The 25,396-nt window shown below is 43.1% G+C and overlaps 1 protein-coding gene across 3 annotated transcripts; it reads right to left on the bottom strand.

The window, feature by feature from the left end:
- Positions 1 to 3,925: 3,925 nt before the first annotated feature.
- LPAR3 (lysophosphatidic acid receptor 3) lies at positions 3,926 to 23,176 on the bottom strand. 3 transcript variants are annotated; one of them, XM_042030320.1, is made up of 4 exons: positions 23,114 to 23,176; positions 16,994 to 17,457; positions 13,728 to 14,485; positions 3,926 to 7,168 (listed from the first exon to the last, which is right to left on the bottom strand). In XM_042030320.1, the coding sequence occupies exons 3-4, from the start codon at positions 14,461 to 14,463 to the stop codon at positions 6,819 to 6,821; spliced, it is 1,086 nt and encodes a 361-aa protein (XP_041886254.1). In that variant the 5' UTR covers positions 14,464 to 14,485; positions 16,994 to 17,457; positions 23,114 to 23,176; the 3' UTR covers positions 3,926 to 6,818. The 3 variants fall into 3 exon arrangements, with proteins under 3 accessions (XP_041886254.1, XP_041886253.1, XP_041886255.1); XM_042030319.1 differs by having other exon boundaries at positions 16,994 to 17,503; positions 23,114 to 23,173; XM_042030321.1 differs by lacking the exon at positions 23,114 to 23,176 and adding an exon at positions 22,731 to 23,010.
- Between the last annotated feature and the right edge of the window lie 2,220 nt (positions 23,177 to 25,396).

Raw genomic sequence — 25,396 nt, 5'->3', positions numbered from 1 at the left:
TTTATTTCTGTACATCATCAAAGCTCCTGGTGCCCATGGAGACAGAAATGTGTGCTTAGGTGAGAGAAGGGGTTCAGGAGATCACCCTCCTGCCTGGATCCCCTCATGCTGGGAAGGAGCTGAGTGCACACGGCAGCTTCTCTCCAGGTCAGAGAAGTCAATCAGAAAACAGATTCTTTGCTTCTGTTGTCCAGAAAACTCACAAATTTAAAGTTTAGAACTCCCAACTCACATTTTAACTGCAAAAATCAGTCATAAGCTCAGGGTTTCCTATTCTTTTGACAAAGTATTTTTCTCCAACATCTTTAACTAATACATACAAGCATAACTATTTTTGTTATTTTTGGTATTCTGACCTTGCAAAAACTCAAGACAAAAATCTCTGCTCAACCATCTTTATTTCTTCTTGTGGCTCTCTGGTCTGTGAAATTGAAGGGTTGCTCTACGGCCCAGTACTGCTGCAATTTATCTGTTTAGAGAGAAGTGTCATTTAATCTGTGCTTTGAAGAACAAAGCAGAACACACAAAAAATTACATGGACTGTGCAAAGAGATTAAAAAGGGAGAAAATAGGACAAAACAACGTAGGTCAAATTTGGGACATAATCCAATATTGTGAATTTGTGGTTATGGGCACAAATGTTTCCTCTTTAAAATCGGCAATTGTGTCTGAGAGGGGCTGGTGTGTTTGTCAGCCAGCCTCTTGCTGCAGTGACAGTTCCCCATATAGCACACACTTACCATCTAAACCACACCATTAAATGTCTTCACCTCACAACTGCCCACACACACAGGACTCCTCTCACAGAAAAGGGGGCCACTGAGAGTAGTGCGACTGTGCACAGAGTTAAAGCACAGGGGTGAGCTACTGCGAGTTCTTCATTCACCAGCCCTTTATCCCTACAGGCACAAACCCTTATGTTTCTAATTAAATTAACTCATTTATACCTGTGGGAAAATCCCAGCCCAGTATCACAGAGTGCACTGCACAAGCCAGTACACTAACATTCATAACAACTGATGCGTTAACTGGGATTTGAATAGAATCATTTAGGCATTAATAACATTTCCATCTCTGGATGAAGATCAAGCCTTTTCACTTCCGTGCATTTTGACATCCTTTAGCAACTGAACATACTCCTAACAGAAATCTTAGTAAAGCCAACACACCAAGCATTTGTTTGCATAAATACAATTGGAACCTGGGGATAAAATTAGTGCTATAGAACTGTGAGAGTCTAGCATAATCAAAAGAATCTTAACATTTAGAATATATATTCTTAACTAGTACACATATGAAACGGCTGAGACAACGATTCTCCCAGGCCAGTACCCCCCCACCTTCCACAGAAGCTTTAGGAGGAAAACTAAAGAAACTGTCTAGATAAGAAGCACATCCTCAGGAGATCACATACCAAACCCCTAAGCAATTACTTGTGCTCAGAAACAAGAATTCCTTATTTCCATGTATCTCAAAGCAAGTATAGCATTTAAGAGGATTGTGTTTTACAAAGATTTCTAGAAAACAAATCATCTGTGTGACTCCACATAGGAAGTAGAGGAAATAATGCAGCTGCTGGCTCACGACAAATAAAATATCTTCTGTAGTTACTAGCAAAATGTGTCATCCAGGGTTATTTTTCAGAGCTACTACAGTTCACAATATGGTCTCATGAATGGCTCCACCAGCATAAGGAGGAGTGGGTGCAAGGGGAGAAGTGGGATCACTTCTTTCAAACGATTTAATTAGAATTACAGGCTGGGATAAATAACAGAATTTCCCTGCCTGCTTCTTTTTAACATTTCCATATACTTTCATTTTTTGGCTCTAATCTTGCAAGCAGCCATTGCTTTGGGCAAGACCAAAGGCTGATCCTGCCCTGCATCTGCTTGGATAGTGGCCAGTAGCCAGAACGATGGGGAAAAAGCAAAAGAAATATGGCAAGCTTAAAATGACCCTTCCTCCATCATCTTCCATTAACCAGTAGTTTAGAATCCTCACGCAGAACTCGCTAAAACTGTGAAAGGATCATATCAGAAGTATTGCTCCTACAGTTCACTGCTACTTGGAAGAGAGTTTTAAGGGAAAAAAACACATAAATATGTATAAAAGATCTGATCAGAGAAAGGCACCATCATATAGCTGCAGTAATTATTGCAGTTCAAATACGTGCACAAGCTGTCATATACACAAATACAGCCGTATTTCACCAGTCTGTAGGAATTACTGAAAAAAAAAATAGCTTGCAAAAAACCTATACAGAGGGAAAAATAGTCGGGGTAAGCAGCCCCAAAGTAGTGGAAGGATCATGCTCTAGAGGCACTCAAGCTTTAGCAATCTGGCTGCTGTCCCAGAGGGACTCATCACCCACACCACCTAGGTCAAACTGACAGCACAGATATTAGGGAAACTTCTCTCCCACACACACGGCTATTAAACAATGATCAGTCTAGCTGCTTATCCAGAAAGATTCAAAAGATCTATCATGTAAAATAAAACCTCATTGTTCCCAGCTTTTAATAATAGTTCTCTGAAAAGCATCTCTAATGATCGTGACCGCACAGGCTTTACGGGAGAGCAAATCACGGAGGACAGACCATACGTCTTTGCCCTGGGAAAAGCCATGGAGCGTTTCTTCCTGGCCCCAACGATCAACTGGAAAAGCAACTTTGGTTTGGGAGCAGCTGGAGAGAGAAAAAAAGAGGAGAATATCACAAAGGTTTTCAAACCATAGTTGCTATGAAACTGTTGTCTTAGAAGTATCTGCTTGCTACTTACTGCAATACAGCAGCTCTCAAGGCTCTCAGATGCAGAAAGACTTCCAGCACCACCAGGAACACACAGAATCACGTAACTATCTGACTTAATGGTAACTCTTCCCTTGCCTTCCTCTGCCTCCTAAGAACTAATGCCCTGGGGTTTCTTCCAGTGTTCACCCTAAAGCCTTCCCCAGCAGAATGTACACTGACATACATAAATATGAGCAGGCACATGCAACATCAACTGATACTGATATTCTGGGATATTAGTGAAAAAGGGAACCCTGTAGAACTTGCCTTCACCAGCTGCCCTTCGTTCTTTTAATTATTTTTTTTCCTACTCATGTATAAATAGTGCTTTAATGGTTTCCTTGGGACAAACTATTCTGATAAATGTTTATGGAGTTAATAAGGAATTCCCTGCTCTGTGAGTAGGTAGATGTTTAGACAGTTTGATACTGGAAACATTATACAGCCTGTGCTGTAGCAGCTCCTAGGAAAGTTTGATGCAAGATCAGTTTCCTGCTCCAGTCATATCACATTGCAATTTATAGCAGTGACCATGAGGTAGCAGCTCCAAGGAAAGCAGCCTGCAGAAAACAAAGGGCATGTCACTGCAAATAGTACCATTCTCCAAGCACCAGTTTGCAGGCTTTTGGGGTTTGTTTTGATGAAGGCTTTTAGGGGTTTTTTTCTCTTTCTTTCTTTTTTTTTTTTTTTTAATTAGACAACAGAAAGGATAAGAGACCTCAAACCCTCCCACTTACTTGTAGCAGAATGATTGGTAATACCTCTCAGTCCTTAACCCAGACCAAGAGTCCACTGCATGAGGTGCTGTAAAAGCAACAAGGTCCTTAACCTTCACAGAAGCCACCTTTTCCTGCTTACCTGGAAATATCATCCACAGGTAGTTATTTTGCATCCTGAATCCCAAGCTCTGCAGGAGAGACCTAATGTTTTTTCCACTGCTGCAGATGCTCAAGACCTTCATCCAAGCTCTCTTCAGGGCCTGATTCAACCGAGCAATACACTGCCTAGTATTGCTAGTAAATAAGAAAGTTTTATTAGAACAACCCCCACCCCCACCCTGGACCAACAGTAACATGAAACAACATTTCCCCATCAATGCTGTTCAATCACCATTCAAACAGGAAACAAAACAAGAATTTCATTTTGAAGTAGCATTTTATTTTCTATTAGGTTTGTATACAGAGCTTCAGCCTAGTTCAGACAAACTGTGCACTGCAGTAGCTGTAGGGACACAGGTGCTTGCATGCTGTGCCTTTGCAATGCCTCCTGGGTTGGGTTGGCAGGGCAAGGTTTTGGTAGTGGCATGGGGCAGGGGGTACAGGGGTGGCTTTTGTGAGAAGACGCAAGAAGAGCCTGTCTGACAGAGCCAATGCCAGCTGGCTCCAAGACAGACCCGCCCCTGTCCAAAACTGAGTCCATCAGCAACAGTGGCAGTGTCTCTGGGACAATGTATTTAAGATGGATGAAAGAAACCTGTGCAACTGCAGCTGAAGAGAGGAGTGAGAATGTGTGAGAGAAACAACTGTGCCAGCACCAAGGTGGGCAGGAGGTGCTCCAGGTGCTGGAGCTGAACCTCCCCCTGCAACCTGTGGTACAGAGATCCACCTGCAGCCTGTGGAGAATCCCATGCTGGAGAAGTGGAATGCCCAAAGAAGGCTGTGACTACATGGAAAGCCCATGCTGGGGCAGGTTTGCTGGCCAGTGACTCCGTGGGGAACCCATGCTGTTGGAGAAATTTGAGAACTGTCTCCTGTGGGAGGGACGCCACAAAGGAGCAGGAGAAGAGTGTGACGAAACCTCACCATGAGGAGGAAGGAGTGGCAAGGACTGATGAACTGACCACATTCCCTGTCCCCCTGCACCTTTGTGGAATAGAGAAAATCAGGAGTAAAGCTAAGCCCAGGAAAAATGGAGGGTGGGAGGAAAGTATTAAGATCTGGGTTTATTTCCCATTATCCTACTCTGATGTGATTGGTAATAACTTAATTTTTCTCCATGTCAAGTCTGTAATTGGTGATCAATCTCTCTCTATTCTTATCTTGACCCATGAGCACTTTGTTTTATTTTCTCTCCCCTGTCCAGCTGAGGAGAGGAGTGATGGAGCAGCTTTGGTGGGCACCTGGTCTCCAGCCAGGCTCAACCCACCACACCACCGCCTCTACACAGCACCACTTTACACGCTTTTCAGAACACCAGAGCAGTGAAGTAGTATTTGCACTAAAAAATTGCATTATAATAGCAAAAAATGTGTAAACCTTTTTAGTGTTACTCAAATAGAGCATCTACCTTGAATACTGGGCCACATCCCTACAAGATAATGCATGTTATGGGAGAGCTCTCTGAACAGGGCCTTGTTGTGCCTGTAAGCTACACTAAAGGCTGCTATGAAGTCCCCCAGTGCATTCTGCAAAACCCCTACTCAGCCTTTGAGCTGAGGGCTAGTTCTGTTTTGACCAGCATAGTCTAGATATCCACATGCAAGTGGCACCAAAGGAAGAATTCGTCCAAACCATGGCTGATATTTGTATTTCAGCTTCATAAAATACGTTCTTGGTGTTGGCTCTTGGTGTTGTTCTCTGATAATTCCAAATGGGCAAAACTTTCAGAATTTTTTCAAAGTGACCTCTGGTTGTGGTCACCTGCCTTAATACCTTAGGGATCAGGCTTTCTCTAGGAGACAACACAGGAAACTGTTAAATCGCACCAGGGAGCTCACTGCTGTTGAAACCAGACAGTGTGAGCCAGGTTTTTAGAGTACTGAGAAATCTACAATCCAGTTTTTTATCTGAAAGTTTAAATTTTAAAAGTTTACCCTAGAGCTCTGTATTGCTGGATCCTCTGTTGGAGGATACTCCATAAGTCAGAACTCCAGCTGTTTGGGCTGTGGCTGCATCAGCGCTAGATTTGATCAGTCACAATGCTGAAAGCCCTCCATTGCTCGCTGTTCCACGGTCTCTTCCACAAGCACCTGTTCCAGTAAGACCGGTTTGCAAATTGGAGGTTAAATGTAGTCCAGAAAAGGTCCAACAATCAATGCATACTGTACTCTTGTAGAGATTTAAATTGATTTCAGGCTTTTTTTGCCTGTAAATTAATTTCTATTTTAAATAGCTTGATTGAACCTGGATATGTGGGTATTTAAACTTCCCTTAAAAGTTCCCTTGTAAACCAGAGTTTTGGATCTCATTTCTCTTAGTGGCATAGCAGGTAAAGAGGAGTGAGAACACCCATTTGATATTATCTAGGGAAGTTAGAAATGAGCATAATGAACACAGCCTCACTGCTTTTCTGTTAATCCACCCTCAATGCCTGCCTACACAACAGCAGCGGAGTGCACCGTCTTTCCCTGCAGCATTCACCCCACTATGGAAGAAATAATGGCTTTTGTGCTTTCTGTACTCTCAGATCCTGACAATTCATGGTCAGACATACTCACACACACCAGTGCCTGGTCTGGGTCTCCCATCACAGCCAGGTTTCTGGCACAGCTTTAATAAACTATCAAACTACCTATTTTGAAAGCAAGATAAGGAGGAGGAAGAGAAGAGGTAAGTATGAACTATTTCATGAACTTCATAAATCAGGAAAACAGGTCACAATTCTATCCAACCAAGCCTACAATCTTCCTCAAGATGCACAAAAACTATTCAAAGCCTAAATACTCAAAAAATTCCAAACCTGCACAGGCAGGCAGGTTTCTTCTCTCTGTGGGAGCTTAACGAGGGTCTCACTATGTTGCTTACACTTTGTTTCCATGCACAAGAAGTCTCTGAGAGGTATTTATTCCATTCACATGAAAAAACAATTTCATGTACTTGAAAGTCAAAAAGGATGGCAGCACAGAAAGTTTTCTTCATTACAAAGTGTTTTTCCATCAGGCAATTATTTATAAGAACTTTTGTTAACACTGGAGTTGAGGCTCTGGAACAAAGTGGATATATTGTTTACTAGCTTTGCCAGTCAATCTTCTCTTACAAAACCTCTCCCTTCCCCCTCTCCTTTTCCAGCCAAGTCAGTCCCTTGCATAGCTCAAGAGTTTCCTTTGTCACCAAGATCTCCTTTTCCACAAATTGTCCCTTGAATAATGCCATCTTCAATGTAGTGGCCCGAGGTATCCGTGCTCCTGCAGAGAACTGTTGAGGGGATCCGAGATGACCGTCTCTCCTGGCTCTTATCCTCAGAGGAGCAGCAAATCATCCTTTTCATGGTAGCCCACATCTCATCATCTTTGTAGGAATAAATTATTGGATTCATGACAGAGTTCAACAGGGCCAGGAGAAGAAACCACCTTTTAACATGCTGAATCCCACAGTCAGTACAGTTCAGGCCATCAAGCAGTAAGACGACCAGGCCAGGGGTCCAGCAGACAACAAAGGCACCTAGAAATATAGGAGACAATAAAAAGAAAACCAAACCTGACTTCAAACTTGTAGGGTTTTGGAGTGTTTAACATCTTACAAGATTATTGAGTTTATCAAAATTCTACACAAAAATTATAAAAGCAGGAGAGGACAAAATTCTAATGACAGTAGAAAGATTATATCTGCTACAGCTTCTCTGCCAAGCCCCGAGCAGGAGACAGGACAGCTCGCAGAAGACTGCAGGGAGCAAGAATCTGAACTGCTGACAGCATCAACTCAAACACGTGTGGAAAAGGTCATCCCGACAGTGATTTATCCATGCTGATAAATAAACAAGAGCTCTGGATCATTTAAAAGCAGAGAACTGGCACTTGAACACACACTTCCTCTGCTCATCTCTCCTATGTACTGGAGGAGAAGACATCAGGTGGTTCACTTCCACCACTGCTGTAATATGATCTAAAGGGACAAGTCTCCTGCCACCCTACAGCTGACTCTGCAGTGCCAATTAATTAGACAGGTGTCACATAATCTAAATGTGTCCTGGGTGGGAACCCACAGCTAGTGTAGCATGCATGCCACTGCCTACAATGCACAAGCACTGTCGGCTCCCCAGTCAGAGCTGAGCCCACCTCCTTCCACTGCTCCATCCCAGCTCTGCATGCTGAGCCTTGAGACACAGTGATTTGGCTGCAGGAAAAAATTCAGTAACACAGGAAAAGAGAGAAGGAAACAGATGAGTTAGTGAAGGTGAAGTGAAGGATGGAGCAGTCAGGACAAAAAAATGAAGGGGTAGGAAAGAAAACAAAATCAAAACACAAAAAGTATGAGAAAGTAAGCGTATAGTGGTGGGGGAAGAGAAAACTCTGTGAGAGAGGCCAAAAAAAAAATTAAAGGGAGAGTAAGGGAGAGGAGATCATAGACTGGACACAAAGAAAGCATTAAAGCCACAGCTTAAAACTTAGTTCAGTATTGCATTTGCACCTTCCCATGTTCCTGCACACCCACACCATAACTGAGGATGAGGAGGGGGAATATCACTACCAAATGCAGCCTCGGCCACAAGTTGGAGAGGGGCCCTGGACTGCCCCATCTGCCCCTTGGTCTCCCTCCTGCACTGCACCCCATGATCCCTTGCCCAGAGCCCAGGGAAGGAGTAGCCATATGCATGATAATACTAACTTAGCACAAGCCACAATTGCTGTCTGACATACAGAAATAGAAAATTACAACTCTGCCCAGCCATCACAGTTTGAACAATGTACCAAGGAAATTCCAATCACTTATCACAGCAGAGTTTCCCCATTTTGGAGCTTAGAAAAAAATAATTCAACAATAATAGCATCTACATGCCTAAAAGCTCTGCTGGGGGTGTGGGTATCTGTTCAACACTTCTGGTAGAACAAGCAAGTCCACCTCATCTTTTAAAAGCTGCTGCTATTCCCATATCCAAGCTGTGGAAGCCAGCAGTGGATCACAGCAGGAGCCAGGCAGTGCCAGAGCCAGCGCTCAGCAGCACCCCAGCCACCCCAGCAGCTGTGCTGCACACACGGGCTGGTGTCAGCAGCTCTGACACTTCTCCCCACCGAGCACTGAAATGGGCATTGCCCATATGACAGGCAGGCCATAATGGTATTTTAAGTGGATTTGTGTGATTTAGCAAGCAGTAGGATTGCTGGAGAATGTGTCCAGGACAAGGTATTGTGGATCTTGCTGCAACTTTGAGCTCCTGGACTACAGGCAAAATTCAACCAAGTGATTTACTCTGTTCTAGGCAATATTGAACAGAGAGGCAAGAGACCACTTTCTTCAGAAACTGAATTTTCTGCTGTACCAAGATTTTTGTGATGCTAAGTACTAATTTCATGGTGTTAGTTTTGAGATACTGGTTAACATCAGTAACATTCCTCCATTTCCCAGTGGCATCGGGAGCTGCATGCTTCTACCACAACACTTGTTTTCCCTGGTCAGTCTCTGTTTTACACCCTGGTTTGGCTCCTGCATGCTGAGTAAGCAGTTGTGAGCAGGGCACCAGCTCTCTCTTATCTACAGTGGAGAAAACACTGCACAGATTTGCTGTCCTGGGGTTCACCAGCAAATCCCTTCAGTTTTAACAAGAGCTGGAACCTAACCACCCAGACAATACTGTGCCTAGTTAAGTGTCTCAGCAAGTATTTGGACACAGAGCTTTCACTACTGACCAAGGGGTCACTGGCAAAGCTGCCAATCCACCAAGTCCACACAGAAACTGAGATGGTAACAAACCTTCCTTACAACAGATGCTGAAAGCATTTTGACTACTTGTACCACAAGGTGTGCAAGGTCCAGCCATGCTTTATAGAAATCAGCAGGAGAAGAAAGAGACCCCAAAAGCCACATTTAACAAAAGACACAAAAATGTCTCCTTCAAACAGAACGCAAGATTTCAGGCAGGATTAGTCCACGAACTCCTAGGATATATCCCTGTCTGCCTATACAAGCAAAATCCTTAAAGGTTTCAGCTGCAAAAGTAAGGGAAGATAAGACATCTGCAGGCATGTCTCCACACATTTCCCATGACTGAAAACAAGGACGAGGCAATGCAGTGACAGTGTCCGAGTTACTGGAAAATGCTTTCACGGGGCTGCTGTTTTGACTCCATCAAAAACACATTTTGCTCTTAGCACCACAAAGATGAAAGTGAGGCACATCTAAGACTCACAGCCTTGCTCAGATTTTATTTTTACCACTAAGCTTTCAGAAGAAACCATGGTTAGGCATAAAAATACACCTTAGTCTCAGCCCTTTGGCAATTTTCTTGTTTGCAGAATATTTATCCCATAGGAGCTCCCCTCCCTGACAAAGTGCCACACTGCAAAGATAATTTAACTTCTGGGACTCTTTAAAATTCACACAAGTGACATGAAATACAGCCTGGCTGCCACATACATTAGAACAACTCAGAGTCTTTGCACTAGATTATGGGAGATCAGGTGTCACAATGCCTAAAGGTTAGTTTGAGGGTTTTCCATTAGATTTAACTATGGAATTTCTTGTAGATTACATCATCTCTGCTTAAAAATTAATTCCTGTGGAGCTGGAAGCACTATGAATGCTTCAATAGCATAATTTCATAAACCCTTGCACATCAAGGCTATCCCTGAGCGTGCCAACACTGAGAGAAAAAAAAGCACAGTAGGTTCCAGCTGCCTTTGCCACATGTGCGTTAAAAGAGCAAGTCACCAATTAAACTCTAAATTCACTGAAACTGAAAATCATCCACCCCAAAGCTGCTATTTCAGCAGGAATCTCACTGCCAGGTTCAGAGGAGCTACCACATACACAACCACCTGAAAATCACATACCTGCACACCTGCAGCCACTCTTCTTTCAAGGTTACAGTCACAGGCTGAGCTGGGATTATGCCGTAAGGTCAGTCCAAGGGGATTTTAGCCCCTTTTGCTCGGTTTCACATCTTCCAGTTTCAACTAGATAACTCCCTGTGGTTCAGCATGCCAAAAGGAAAGCCTTACTCCTGTGCCATGATGGACTATTTTAGGGGTTATGGCAGGGATATGTAGATGACAGGAACTTGACTCCTAGCATCTGGAACGACCCTCCAAGCCTAAGGGATGGTGCAAAAAGCCACCTGAAGCTGTGGTGAATGAATCCATGGAATCCATAAAATCTCAATTTCCCCAGCTCTCAACTGTAGGGCCACAGAAGAACACCCAGAAAGGACAGGGATGTTCTGCTGGAAGGGCAACCAGCCGCAGCCCAGCCTAACCAAGGAGGGAGCAGGAGGAAGCTGGGAGGAGCAGCATGCCAGCAGCTCCCAGCTACACACAGCCTCCTTCCACACAGCAGCAGATCAGAAGGATTTTGTCCTGAATCTCCCATGAAACCAACAGAGTACATGAACAAGGATGCTGGGGTTTATTATGCTTTATCCAGCACAGCACCTTGGAATAGGCTTTTAGTTAAGACCATATCAGGCATGTACTCCAAAGCATTTTCAGATGTTTTGGAACAAACCATTAAAAATAACTGCTTTAGGCAAAACCCATGTGCTGCATGTAACTGTAGGCTCTTGCATCAGTGGTTGTAAGCAGGACTTTGGAAGAATCCTTTTGGTCACTTGGCGACTCCTGTGGTAATAAGAAAGTCCAGAAAACAAGCTATGTGGTTTCTAATACATTTTGCACAGAGTGCTTGAATGACGTGGCCAGGGAAGCACATTTCAAACTGTTAAAAAAAATAAGTTCTCATTCTTAGAAATAAATGTTTATTAAAAGCCTCTCAGAGTCAAAATTTGGAGAACTGATATGAAGGAACATGCCAAGATACATTTCCTCTGACCAAGGAGCTTGAAGTAGATTGTACACCCAGCAACACCAGCACTAATTCGACTTCTTTGGAAGCAGGCTCTGTTTTGGTTTTGTTTCTGACTTTGTGACTGACAAAGTAATATACAAAATTATAATCTCTGAAGTAGCACTCAGGCTTTCTGAGTTAAATTTCCCTGGCCCAGCACACAATATCATTAAATGCTTTGCCTGAATTATAGTTCAATTTCATGGCTGAAAAGCCATATGCTGGTGAGTAAGAGAAAGCTAATGCTGAACTTCAAATCAACCCATAGTCCTAAGGCCCCACTCCCTAGTAAAAGAAACATTAAGTTCTAAATGAGATTTTAAGTGGGGTTTATTTCCACACAGTCACAAAGGACACTGAAGGCTTGCCACAGGCTAAAGGACTACAAGTGATGAGCAAATGTCAGCCACCATCCCTGTCCCTCCAACTCCCACATCTGCTCCAGAGAGCAGTTCTGCCTTCAACAGAAATGCTCAGAGAACTGCTTTCTAAAAGTGCTCTGTTTTCTGTCTCTTTCCAATGCAGCAGTTAACTACAGTCTACTCGATCCCTATGCATTAGGGTAGGACCATATTTGGAGCAATTCAGAGTTTTTCTGCAGGGATTTTCTCCTTCCAGGTGGGTGGTTTAGGTTTCACTGCATGAGAGCTTAGGTAGGGAAAAAATCAGATCTTGCCCCTGCAAGTCAAGGGCAGGGGGACAGGCACAACCACCAAACTGACTCTATAAGTACCATAAAGTGAAAGGGAAAGAAAGAAGAACAGCTAGGGAAGGATTTAGAAAGACAAGGCTCTGGCAGAGGACAGGCCAACTTCAGAAGACACAGAAGTATAAGTGAGAACCTTGTACATGCTTGAACTATCTGTCCACTTTCTTTTACAAGTCAGGCACTGTGAAGTTTAATGGATTTCAACTTCTAAAGCACTTTAAAACATCATTTGGTAGACAAAGGTGTTATGTAGCACAGCACTAATATTTCAGAAAAAGATAATAAAATCAGATACCAAACAGTATCCAAAAACTTCAAGGGGAAGCAAGTGTCCTCAACATGAAGTTCCTACCCTGGCGAGTCCTACCTCCATGAAAAATTACAGTTTTCTCCCAGAGCTCTCTAGTACTACCATGCTGCAGCATGACACAACTGTGTCCCAGGTATACATGGCCACCAGCTTTCCCAAAAGCTTTCACTTTCCTACATTGGCTCATCCAACCTCAGTAAAGCCATAGTTGTGGGTTTAGAGTCCACCACCACCTGAGCCCAGCTTCACAAATGTCTCAGTCTACCCCCAGTTCCACCTGGAGCCCTGCTCACATGATACATGGTTTCCAGAACACATCTTGTCCAGATTCAAGTAATTCTGGGGAAAATTGACTGCTACAGCTGGTATTTGTTCCAAGGATCAGTCATCCACTTTGTTCCTCTCTAGTTTAATGTGCACTACATCGCAATTACCTGATGAAGTGTTCTGAGCTGCTCAAGTATCAACAGTGTCTTTAGGGTAGAACCCAGGTCAAATCTCGTGTTATGATTCAGAGATCTAAGGTTATGCTGCACCATCATTATCTAAAAATATTTTACACCATGCAATATCCACAAAATGAAGGTGAATCTTTCCCTTGAAAAGCAAACTTCTATCAAATTCATGGACCCACCAGGCATCCTCTCCTTTCCCTAGGGAAGGTACATTTCTAGGGGGAAGAAGTTTCTGTGTTCAGGAAACAGCCAAGAGGAAGATGCGCAAAAAAGACTATTGATGTCCAACATTAGAGCTCATGGCCTTGTGCAAATATTAAAGAACATTATTTTGAAAATGTTCTACTAGGTAATTGTAAACCTTCACAAGCCGTTCTCCAAAGTGATTTTGTATCTTCCTGCTCAAAAAAAAAAAATAAAAGCCAAAACACAAAACACCTTCACAATTTGTGTTTTGTAACAAGGTGCCTAACAACAGAGACATTTTTCTTCTGTGTGTTGACCAGTCCTCTATCTCATGTTTCTGCATAGTGCAACAGCTATTTCACTGTCTAAAGTACACAGAAGTTTAGATGCCTGCAGCACTTTTAAGTTCAGTGAGGCTTTTTGTGTTAGGAGGTTTGAGCAATTTTTGTGGGATTTTTTGTTTGTTTGTTGGTTGGTTTGTTTTAAATAAAAGCTAAGCCAAACCAACACAAACCAATCCATTGGCACTGCCAGCCTTGCCCACCATGGTTTGTAGCCTCTTACCTAAGACAGTCATGACAGTCTTCATAAGCTTCACAGGGGTTCTCCTCCGGCTAATGGACCCGCTGGTGTGTGATGATAAGACATTGGTTTTCCTCTGGACGTACATGTAGATTCTTATGTAAACCACCACCATAATGAAGAAGACGACCAGGTTTAAGACACTCCAGAACACCAGGTAACTTCTGCTGTAAATGGGTGCCAGGGATGAGCAGACAGTAATGTCACAGAGGCAGTTCCAGCCCAGGGTCGGAACAGCACCCATGAAAATAGCAATGGCCCAAATTGATATAATTAAGAAGGTGACTCTCTTCTTGGTGAGATTGCTGTGGATCTTCATCCGCATGATCGACATGTGCCGCTCCACAGCGATGACGAGCAGGTTCACCAGGGACGCCGTCAGGCTGGTGTCCAGGAGGCCCTGACGCAAAAACCAGCGGTTAACTGTTAGTGTCTTGGACACGGGGCCGGTGTTGAACATCAAGAAGACATAGGCAATTCCAGCAAAAAAGTCTGCAGCAGCTAAGTTGGCCAGAAGATAATAAAAGGGAAAATGAAACCTCTTGTTCTTGACCACAGCTGCTATGACCAATGAATTTGAAATAAAAATGAAGAGGCAGAAAAATGTCCCAAAGCACAGAACACCAATGAGCTGTGCTCCTGTCCACTCATCCGCTGTGTCTGTCTTTGTCCTGTTGTAGAAAAAGTCCATGCGCTTGTCATAGTAGCATTCGTTCATCCTGGATTAAAGCCCCTGCATCCTAGGAAGGGTGGAAGGAAGAAAGAAAGAAGATTAACAGCCAGGTAATAGTCCTTGCTTCAATCACCATACCTTCTTTTTTTGGGGACAAGGGGTTGTGACATGGACACGAGAGGGTATATACTTGGAGGCCTTAACTAAAAATTCAAACTGTACAGGGTTGATGCAGAAGATATTCTGGAGGACCACACTGCATGATGCTTGGATGAATCAGGAATTTTAAGAGATTTTCCTACTTAAAAAATTCCAGCACAGTTCTCTTGCACTAGCAGTCATACTGTAGAGGCAACAAGGTGGAAGTTAAGAAGTTAAAAATTACTTTCTGGAGATCATGGAGAAAATCTGAGCAACAGCCAAGCCGTTCTTGCTGTGAAATCCCATGTTTGAGCCACAGCCCCATCATTATTTCCATTTCTCAGTGTAGCCAGTAGGGATAGGGAAGAATAAATCATAACTCTTCCATTTTACTGACTAAGCAATAAAAGGCCCATTACACAAAAAATATTTTTTTGTTTCTCAATTATATATTAATAAATGTAAAAAAAGTATGTATATAAGATACGACAGGCATGTATATTCTGAGCACATACCTGTTATTTACTACTACAGGACTTAAGTAAATGTGCTGCAAAGGGAAAAATATATTCTAGATATTGACTATTCTAAAGCCAGCAATTATTTTACTGGGCTCTCAACCCACAGGCTTGTGAGCACCACACAGCCCACTTATCTTTAAAACCAAAATCCAGTTCCCTAGCCAACCACAGGTTAAAGCAAGTCCTGGGAACAGCAGTATGGCTGGGGTTTATTTCTCATACCCACTCAGCACTATTTTGGACACAGGACTATTAAACCTGATGATGGAAAGAGAGTCCAGGTTCCAGATTACATCACACTTCAGCTACTCTGGTGAGGTCAATGTCAGCTGCCTTGGCAATTTTACTGCCTTTTTTATGAACCAAACTGAACCTGGACTAATTTACACAGGAGATCTGACAGCAACTACTCACAGCTGCTGGACCCCATGCAGGGTCTCACAGCCTAGAAGGGAGAGTTTGTATCTGATCATCACTAGCCCTCACATTCACTGTCAGTATCTGAAGAAGGGTTTTAACAATTCATTAATAGATATTGTATAGTTCTAGCAAAACCCATGAACGCAGCCATGGAACAAGAGCCTGATCACATTAGATATTATACAGAGTGGCAACCAACAAGAAACCTAGAAGAAGCAGTAACAGGCGGAAAGATTTTAAAAAGCATAGGCTTTCCATCTCTTCAGCTAAAATTGTTGACACATAAACATCAGGTTCACTTTGTCTATTATTACCCTGTGGTAATAATGAGGTCCCATTTTACAGTTATGTTTCGTCTTCCCAGGGACTAGGAAGCAAATTAAACAATCCCCAGCAGGCTGGCTAAAATGCCACTTTTATATTAAAGGTTCCTTCCAAGCTTTAAACTAAAAAGGTCCATCCTTTGTCGTTTATGTTTTGCTACTTGTGTTATTTCATGCAATATTTACAGTAATTTTAAATCAAGTTACACTATTCCATAATTTTTTCAGCAAAGTTATCTTTTTTAATATTCCATTTTTCTGAACTAGCGCCTTAGCATTTTTTCCTTGATTTTTCTTAATTCCCACCTAGTAGTCAACATGAAAGCAGGCCATTTGACATTGTTGTCCATTTTATTATCCACTTTTTTATAAAAGACTGTATTACTTAAAGCATCAAACTTGAACACATAGTCAGAACACTAAGAACAGCTACTTAAGGACAAGAAGTGGAAGGAAACAAGTAAACCATCCCTTGTGCTGAAATATTACAGAGCATCCTTCCATCTAAAAATAAAAAAGCCTCAGGAATGCAAATCCACTGCAATGAGTCAAATGAAATTCAACGCCCACTGCTCCCTGTTCAGGGCAACGTAGGGGAGTTGGGCAGTCAGTACATTCCCCATTCTCACCCAGGAAGTACTCAAAAATCAAATTCAGTCTGTAAATGACCAGAAGTCCCTGAGGAGCTGCAGACAACAGCTACTCGAGTAGCCAAGTGCTGGGAACCCTGCCAGCAGAGAAGCCTCTGCTCTAACACATCAAGGCAGCAAAGGACCTACTGAGCTTGACATGAAGCTTTTACAGAACAGCCCAAATGCCTGTAAATAGAAGCAGCATTTTGGGCAAGAATGGCAGGGGGGGGGGGAAAAAAAAGCAACCAAACCTGTGAAAATTACAGGGAAGGTTTTCTGAACATGTTGTATCTTACTGTGTAATCATCTCAACATATGCATCTCTTGCTTACAGTGACAGGAGAGTAAAGAAATCTGCAGCTGCTTTTTGCATCTCATCTGTTGAAAAGCTTAAAGAAATCCAAAATATCAACTATGAATTTATTCTAAATACTTCAGCTTAATGAGGTCCCATCCTTATTTAAAGTAATAAACAAAGAAAAAAAATATTCACACGTCCATAATTCTCCACTGAAATAATTACACTACAAATACTTACTGTCACACAGCAGAGCTCAAATGACAAATGATTTTGAAAGAGATGTCTTGAGGTGTTGAGGTAAGATGAGGAGAAGAAAAGCATCGAGCTGAGGTCTCAGGGTCACAGGGCAGACTCTGGAGATTTCCAAATGGAAGCTGCACCAAAGCAGAAGCTGAACTGGAGCTAGTTTACATCCCAGTCCTTCAAAGTGGAGATGCAGCACTTGGCTGTCTGTACCAGCCTGTTTATGAAAAGCACTTACAACACCAGGGCCCTTGCAGACAGTGGTTTTCTTCACACCTTCATCTGAAGTCCTCCCAGCAGAATTAGCCTGGTCTCACAGGAGATGTGCAGCCGTGACAGAGCTATGCAGCTGAATCCAGTGGTCCTGCCCCAGTCCACACCAGGCACAAGACAGGATATCCCATAGCTCCTGGCACATCACATGTCCTGGCAGGACTTTCTTCTCCAGGTCTTGTCTTCTGCAGCCAAATCAGAGATGCTTATCTTAACCAGGGCAGGTTTAAACTTAAGAAGAAAAAAATAACCCTTAAATATAACCCTTTGTAAAAATAATCCTTAAATATTACATATTTCAGATCTGTTTATTAAGTACAAAAGAATTTGAATATTCAGGCAAAATATTGTTCAAAGTTAGTAGAAAACCAGCTAAACTTGTCAGTCCAGACTTATATAGGCAAAAGAGTCTTCCAGAGTCTGCAGCAGAGAGCTCCCCAGTTGCGCTACTCACTTTAAGAAGAATTGCCTTCTTTTGCTTTGAAATTGGCTCTCCCAAGCTTGGTATTTCTTGGGGTTTTTCATGGGAAAGGACAGCAAAAAAATCTCTGTTCACCTGTTCTACGCCACTTAGTATTTCCTATCCCACCATCCAGACCTCCGGCAGTTATCCCATGTTGCATATTCTACAGGTGAGTTGAACTAACAGCTTGCCCTGGTACTTACAGGCAAATACATCAAAACTTTGCAAGTGCCGAAAGCTTGTCTAAAAGGTTCTTTTCCTCATTTCAATCTATTTAATTACCTCATTTCAACCAAGAGAGGCTACAAAGATCACGAACGGATAGACTGTGAACTGCATTTTCCTCTACCACACTTGAGTAAACATTAAAGCTTTTTCTCTTTTTTTGAGTGGGAAAAATCCTCTGTTCCAAAGAATCTCAAAGAATTTGGGATTTTAGTTAAACTGTTTTCAAATGCAAAAGCACACTTTAAGAATTCTTCCCAATACATAACACCTTGAACTTTGTTTGTCTTAATGACAGTTTGTGTATCATAATTGATTTTAAATTCCTCTATGAAAGTGTAATTCACACCAAGTCAGAATATGTTCTTCACCATTCTTTAAATAAAAGTCAAGAATTTGCATGAGTATGTAGGAATATATTATACTAGCTACCTGAATAAAGAGTCAGTGAAATAAAACATCATCTAGATAATGTTTTTGACAAAAGGTTCAGCTAGTTGCAAGCTAGCATGCTGTAATGATTGTTATTCAATTGGAATCTTGTTTGCTTCAATAAAGCCACTAAAAATTTTTATATTTATAATAAAATTTAGTATCAGTTATTTAAGTCAAAGGTTTTTCTGATTGAAACTGTGATTAAAATTACCTTTAAGTTATTTTGATTAAAAATTAAATTTTGCCTGTAAATCAGCTCTAAGCTGACTTACTCATTATTAATGCAAACATTTCTGAAGGAAAACACAAATGATAAAGTCATTATAAAATTTATCCTGCAAGCCATAATGTAATTCATGGCACACCCCCATGGTTTTCTGCCTCTTCCCTGTCCATTAAAAACCAAGATGTTTCAATACATTGGCTACAAATTTATTGAAGGGCTGGCGTCAGTTTGGGGGACTTTGATGGCTTCTGCCCTGTTTCTGTATAAATGCAAAAGGGAAGGAGCAGACAGGCCTGGGTTGGCACAGAAAGCTACTGTGAGAGGATTCAAGCCAACTGCAGAGCTGGACTGAAAGGTCCTGAGAGCAAGACTGAGCCTACACGGAGTGGTGAAGCCCTTTAGGCAGGGCAGAAATTCAGCTTAGCGGAGAGGGAGGGGTGTTTGCCCAGGCAGAACACCAGCCTGGTTTACTGCTGGTTTTCCTGAGCTGCTGCAGGAATTTCTGTGCAGAATTTCAGGGTAGTTCAACCAAAATGATACACTCTGGAACAGGAGAGATCACAAAGCCAGTACAGTCCGGGCAGGTCTGTGAGATGGTGCAGAGGAGCAAGCTGTGCCCAGGCTCAGCCTGCAAAGCAGGCAGGCTGCCAGCTCTGCCTGAGCACTCTGCCTCCTGCCTCCCCTTCTCCATTAACAAAGACCAGGTATTAAATACACATCTCTAAGAGATTTGGAAACTTATTACAAAAGTTGCTCTGCAGAAAGCTGAGTTTATCACGCTGACTGATCACAGGCATAGGTGGCAGAAAGAGGAAGAGAGTCAGTTGAAATAGTCTCTTCACACTCAGACTGTCACTGCAGAGAAATACCAGCAGCAATTGCCTACTCGCACATATTCCTTCGGCTTTTTAAATTTACCCTACAAGCAGCAGATGGCCCTTGGCAGAGCACCACAAAAGGAGTGTCTGGAGACTTGCAGCCTGTGCAGCCCTGTCCAAGGGCTCCCCACAGCCCTGCATTTGCCTGCCTGTGCCCTGTGCCACAGGCAGACACGGACACCCTCTGTCCCGTCCTCTTCTGCTGGGTAAACCACTGCTGCTGCTTTTATTTTTCTCATTACTGAAAAGCTCTCTCACCTTATTCCCCAGAGGAAGGTGCAGGCAGAAGGAAGCCAGAACACTGGGCAGCCAAAGCTATACATACCAGCAGTACCAGTTCAGAAAGGCAATTGGTTCCTTGTTCCCCTCCACACCCTGCTACATGTATGGCCACGGAGGAAAACACAACCAAATGATTGCACCAAGAAACCCACCCAGGTTACCTCAGCTTAGAAAGAAATACCAGTGCAGAAAAGGGTGTGTAACACAGCAGAGGCCAAAAATGTTAATATGTAACTGTAAGGAAGAGTTTTGTGAGGCAAGTGCTCTGGTTCACCTTTAATTGTCTTTAATAGTTAATTGATATTATAACAAAAATCAATTTAGAAAAACAAATGAAAGGAAGCACATAGAGAACACAAAACTGCACAAAATGTATCTAAACTAAAGCTTTTTTTAATCTGGTACTACTAGAGGATGTAATGGAAGCCAACATTAATTTAACAGGTTTTACAGAGACAAATTATCTCAGAAATGCAACTGTTTTATTTTGTTTATTACAGAAATTGTGCAGGCACTGCCTGTACTTGAAACAGCATGGTACATGGTACAATTCAAGGACCTGAGAATATAATTTTTCAAAAACGTTTTTAAAATGTAGCTTTAAAATTTGAAAAAAAGTTATGATTAAAAAACTATGAGGCCAAATGAATAAGTTTTTCAACCAGAGAACTTACTTAGTAGGGGAATCTACTTGTGGTTGTGCTCGGCTCTATTTTTTTTTTCTTTAACTGAAGTATCTCCAATTTCAGATAACTGGCTGAACTCAAATCAATCACTCCCAAGCAGCATTATCCCACTCGCTTGGTCTTCAGTACCTTTTAGGCTACGGAGAGCAAAGTGCCACATCCACTTTCTCTCCAAACCTGTTTCATCTACATAATGTTAACTTGATGAAAAGTATAGCAGCACTCATACTTCCACCATGGTTCTGGATATTTCCAGTAATAGTCCATTTCTGTGGTGTCATCTTTTGGACTGTGAAGAAAGTAGGGCAAAAGGAATGAAGATGATTCTTTGGCAATTCTTAGATATCTGTGGTGGAAGCATTTAAGGTTTTTATGTATCATACATCCTGCACAAAAGACCAGTGCTATATGATACAAATAAAGAGCCTCAAGAAAAGTATTAAACCTACCAAAAGAACCTCAAGACTAAATATTTAAAGTTGCAGAGAGAGGAAACAGTACCGTCAACCACGAACCAGAGTGCTCTGTACACACAGTCTGATAAGAGGCTTAAAAGTCACTGTCAGGACACACAAGTGTCATCCTGTGCATGTAAGTGACAATGCTGTTCCTCTGCAAACTGCTGCAGACTGACGCTGACAGCTGAACCATGAAACAGAGATACAGGGGCATCTCCATCAAGGTATTACAAAGCTCAGACTCCAACTCCTGAAATGCCTTTAGTACAAACCTGCTCTACTGCACTAAATTGCTTCTGAAAGCTCTGATACATTGGAGAAGTTGTTAGGGACAGATACCAAGTAACTCACTAGTTACCACAAGTTTAGACTCCAGACTTGGTAATTTAAGACTTTCTGAAATTATGGTTTAGTAGATCTATATATGGAGTTCAAACTAAAAACTTTGCTGCAAAGCCTTCATTTAGTCTCCTTTAAGTGTGGTTCTGGAAGAAGCTGGCAGGTCGTCCTATAATGCGGAAACAGACATAGCATTTAAAGTATTTAAAAGTCATTCAAACAGCCTATACGTTGTGAAACATGCCTAGAAGAAAATACCTGTTCTGCTTCTAAAGTAAGTTTCCCATTTCTGCAGAACTTCCAGGTCCTCTCACTGATCACTACCACCTCCAATTTGTTGAATTTTACCATTCAACAAATCAGCTTTCTTCCACAAAACCTGCACAATGTGGATACAGACTATTTCAGCACAGTCCCAAACAAGTCAACTTTCACTGTTTCTTTTCAGCACATTTTGATAAGGACCTAAGTCACACCACTGCTGATTAAAACAAGTCACTTGTCTGTATCCAAGCTGTTAACAGATTCAGAGCCTGGGTTTGCAAGCAAATGTGTCAGTGGAACTGGTAGAAATAGCACACTCCAAAACATATTTTCTCAAGACATAGAAGTTGACTCAATGGCATAATAGTAGAATTCAGGTATGTCAGTCTTTAGGGCTAATACCCAAGATAAATATATTCTCAACAGTGTCAAATCATATACTTCAGAGATTTTATTTCATTATCTGATAGCATAAAGCCTATGCTGGAAGACGTTCTTAAATGGTAATGGTCAGTGTAGCACAGGACACATCCAGATGAACTTGTCTGAAACTTTCTCCTAGGATTCTGAAAAAAGCTAAATACATCTCTCAGCTTTACATGCTAGTAAGAACTGTTGCTTCCTTACTGATTCTGCAGATTTGGTTTGTGGGGCTGTTTGATTTGTTTGCTTGCTTTTAGTTTAATTTTCATTACACAGATAAGCTTAGTGAAATCAGTTTTTTCACCATATAACTGGATCTGAGTTGTGCTTCCTACTGCACCTTTTAGAAGACTGTAAGAACATGCAAGGAACCACATACTCAGCACAGCTTAAAGAACAAAACTACAGCAATGCACCTTACAGTCTGCAACAAGAAACGTCTTTTTCTAGACTCATATCGCAGATGGGAGAGCAGACCTAAGTACGTGGCCTCTGAAAACACAAGGGTACAAAACTGCTTCCTCTACCTATCCCTCTCCTCCCACCCGACCTTGTTTCCTTAAGAGAAAGAACTTATCAAAAGACATAATGCGAAATAATGGCAGTGTATTTTTTCGGTGCGTTGCATAGATCAAGAAACACCGTATTAAAAAAACCCCACTTAACAGAAGACCCTTCCCAGCGCCCACAGTCCGTACCAGCTGCCCGCGCCTCAGCAGGGCGCGGCGCCCCTGCACCCAGGGGTGTGCAAACGGAGTCTCAAACGTATGGAAACTCACGTGGATGTTTTTATACGTGCACGTCCGTGTCTGCACACACCGCGACGTCTCGCCGGGACAGAGCGGCAGCACTGCCCGGGCTCTGCCCCGCCGGGCTCGGGCTGCGCTCCGGGCGCTGCCCGCTCTGCTCACCGGCACGGCCCGGGGCGCGCCCGGGGCTCCGGCACCACCGCAAAGAGTTTTACAGAAACGCAAGAAGTTTTGCCAGCCCCACTCCTGGGGAAAAGGCTCATTTCTCCCGGAGCTCGTCCAGCCCGCGTACGTGTTGCCACCGCTGCCCCCTTCACCGAGCCGCCGCTGCCGCCCCGGGACGCGCCCGCCCCGCCGCCCCGGCCCCGCTGTGGGTGGCAGGGGCTCAGCCTGCCCGCCCCGGCCCCACTCACCGGCAGCCCCGGCGCGGAGCGGAGCAGCGCCAGCGCCGCCGCCAGAACGAGCGGGCCCGCCCGCTCCGCTCCGCTCCGCTCCGCCGGCCTTAACCCGTCCGGCCCCGCCCGCCCCGCACCTGCCCCTGGCGAACGGGAGAGCTCGCCCAAGCCTGTGTTTCCTCCCCGGGCCAAGGTTTGGCTCTCCCCCGGCACGGGCGGCTGCGGAGAACGTGAGCGAGACCCCCGAACAAGCGGGAGCTGCACGAGTCTAAAGGGCTATGCTGCCTGAAAAGCCCATCAGAAGGTCCATCATCATTCACCCATTAGGAAACAGATTCAAAACTCAGATAAAATTGCACTGACTTCTGCGAATAGATCCGGACAGTACAGACAGGTAGAGCATCACACGTAGCTGTTCTTTGAAACAGAGTGTAAAAGCAAACGAGAAACACTTCACACCCAACACTGTGACACAGAAACTTTAAGGCTCATGTCACCTCCAATGGGCAGGACTGAGCACACACAGCTTTGCAGTTAAGGACAAATCAAACGCAAAAGTAGAAGGTAATACAAAATCAAATATATCTGAAGCCTGTGATCAGATGGATCTGACCCATTGCTACGTACCTGAATCATTTACTGAGGCCAGGCATATGTTCATGTAGTGCAGAGCTAAGCACAGGTCTGCTCAGAGCTGGAGAACTGACAAAAGAAAAAATCTCAGCAGAAGACATCTGCCCCACTTCTCTGAGTCCTGTTAACAATCACAGCATGAAACTTAGGGTGTTAAAGCCTAGGTACAGCCTTGCACATGAACATTATATTTGAAATGCCAAACAGACTCCATTCCAACATTTTTTTTCTGTTTTAACCAAAAAAAAAGAAAAGCCCCAGAATAAGAGCCCAAAATCCTACTGACCCTGTTCCCCTCACTTAAATGCTCACCTTGAAGATGGCTCAGGAAATTTTCTTCTCTTCCTTCTTGCCCATGTCTTTCTAATGCAAGCTTCTCACTGTCTCATCCATTTTTCTCCTCCTTTTGTTAAGTCCTATAAGCAATTAGCAAAAGCTTCTTATTCCCAGAGAACAAGGCAGCAGCCCTTTCTCAGAGCACTTTGCAAAAGTTTATGTTCCAGTTCTGCTTCCATTACTGTGCATCACCTCTTTCGCAGCTGGAGTGGGACCACCTATCAGCCAGCAACTGTGTTCAAATCTGTACTAATGTGCAGAATTCAGAGTCAACACATGCCAGATTTCCTCTAAAGTTTCACCTCTGTGGAATAGAGAGCCAGCAATAGCCTCCAGCAAGCCTCTCTTATCTTTTTTTCCAAGAGAAAAAAAACAACTCAGAGCACCAGATGGTGAAGATAAAAATTGGTTTCTACAGCACATTAGTGACCCGCTTTAATATGGTAGGGCTGAAGCAGCAGTCTAGCTAGCAATGATTTCATATGATTTAAACCATAAAAAAATCAATACTGGACAAGAAAGCTTTATGATTCCATTACAGAAATTAAGTCTTAAAATCAGTTAAGAATTATTAAGTATTCTCTGCATTCCTTTTGTTGATAATGCTTTCCCTCATTCCCTGAGGATTCTCTCACAAACAAGCATTTATCTGAGCAATGGTTTTGGCAGGTCACATTAAATGTCCTACTAAATTGGAAAGAGAGAGTTGGAGCTTGAGTGAGGAGCCACAGCTCCAGCACCATGACTCAGTGTCAGGGGTATGGGAGGCACCTCACCTGCTGTAGGGAAGAGAGGCGCCAGGCCTCTGGAGGTGATGAGCTTGTTACCTTGTTCATACATTATATGGCTAATTATCCACACACATGCTTTAGTATCTGTTTTTGCTAGGTTCAAGTCTCTAACTCAAGATTTCTGTAAGTACTGCCAGAGGACAGAGTGTTACAGTGGGGATTCTGTAACATGATGTATCAAACAAGGAGGCCCGTGGGAAAGAAATACGTATGGACCAACTCTTGATAGATGTTTCAGAGATGTTTATTTCCCCAGCCGCATGGCCGGGGCTCTGCCGAGGAACTGAGGCAATCCCGGCACCCGAGGGTCCTTTGCCCGCGCAGGGGAACACAAACCAACCAATGGGGAATGAGGCTGACCAGGGGCAGGGAAACCCCGTGTCTGTGCCCTCAGGGCCCCTCTCCCAGGGCTACATGGCAGGGGGGAGGGCCCCAACATTTCACCCATTTATTTTAATAAAAGGAGATTTAAAACTTAACATTGAAAACAACTGGATAAACATAACAAGAACAGTTTCAAAACAAAACAAGCCATGCTCCT

Source organism: Corvus kubaryi, unplaced genomic scaffold (genome assembly GCF_017639235.1).
Source record: "Corvus kubaryi isolate FWS band 111438036 unplaced genomic scaffold, C.kubaryi_AGA036_p1.0 37334, whole genome shotgun sequence".
In the NCBI taxonomy this organism is placed as follows: Eukaryota; Metazoa; Chordata; class Aves; order Passeriformes; family Corvidae; genus Corvus; species Corvus kubaryi.
The sequence above is the reverse complement of the archived record's forward strand: the minus strand, read 5'-3'. Positions and strand labels throughout refer to the sequence as shown.

Bases quoted from the DNA above. Each gene is read 5' to 3' on its own strand.
- LPAR3 (XM_042030320.1), bottom strand. From the start codon at position 14,463: ATGAACGAATGCTACTATGACAAGCGCATGGACTTTTTCTACAACAGG. The intron at 7,169-13,727 runs GTAAGAGGCTAC...CTATATTTCTAG, and splicing joins GACTGTCATGACTGTCTTAG to GTGCCTTTGTTGTCTGCTGG.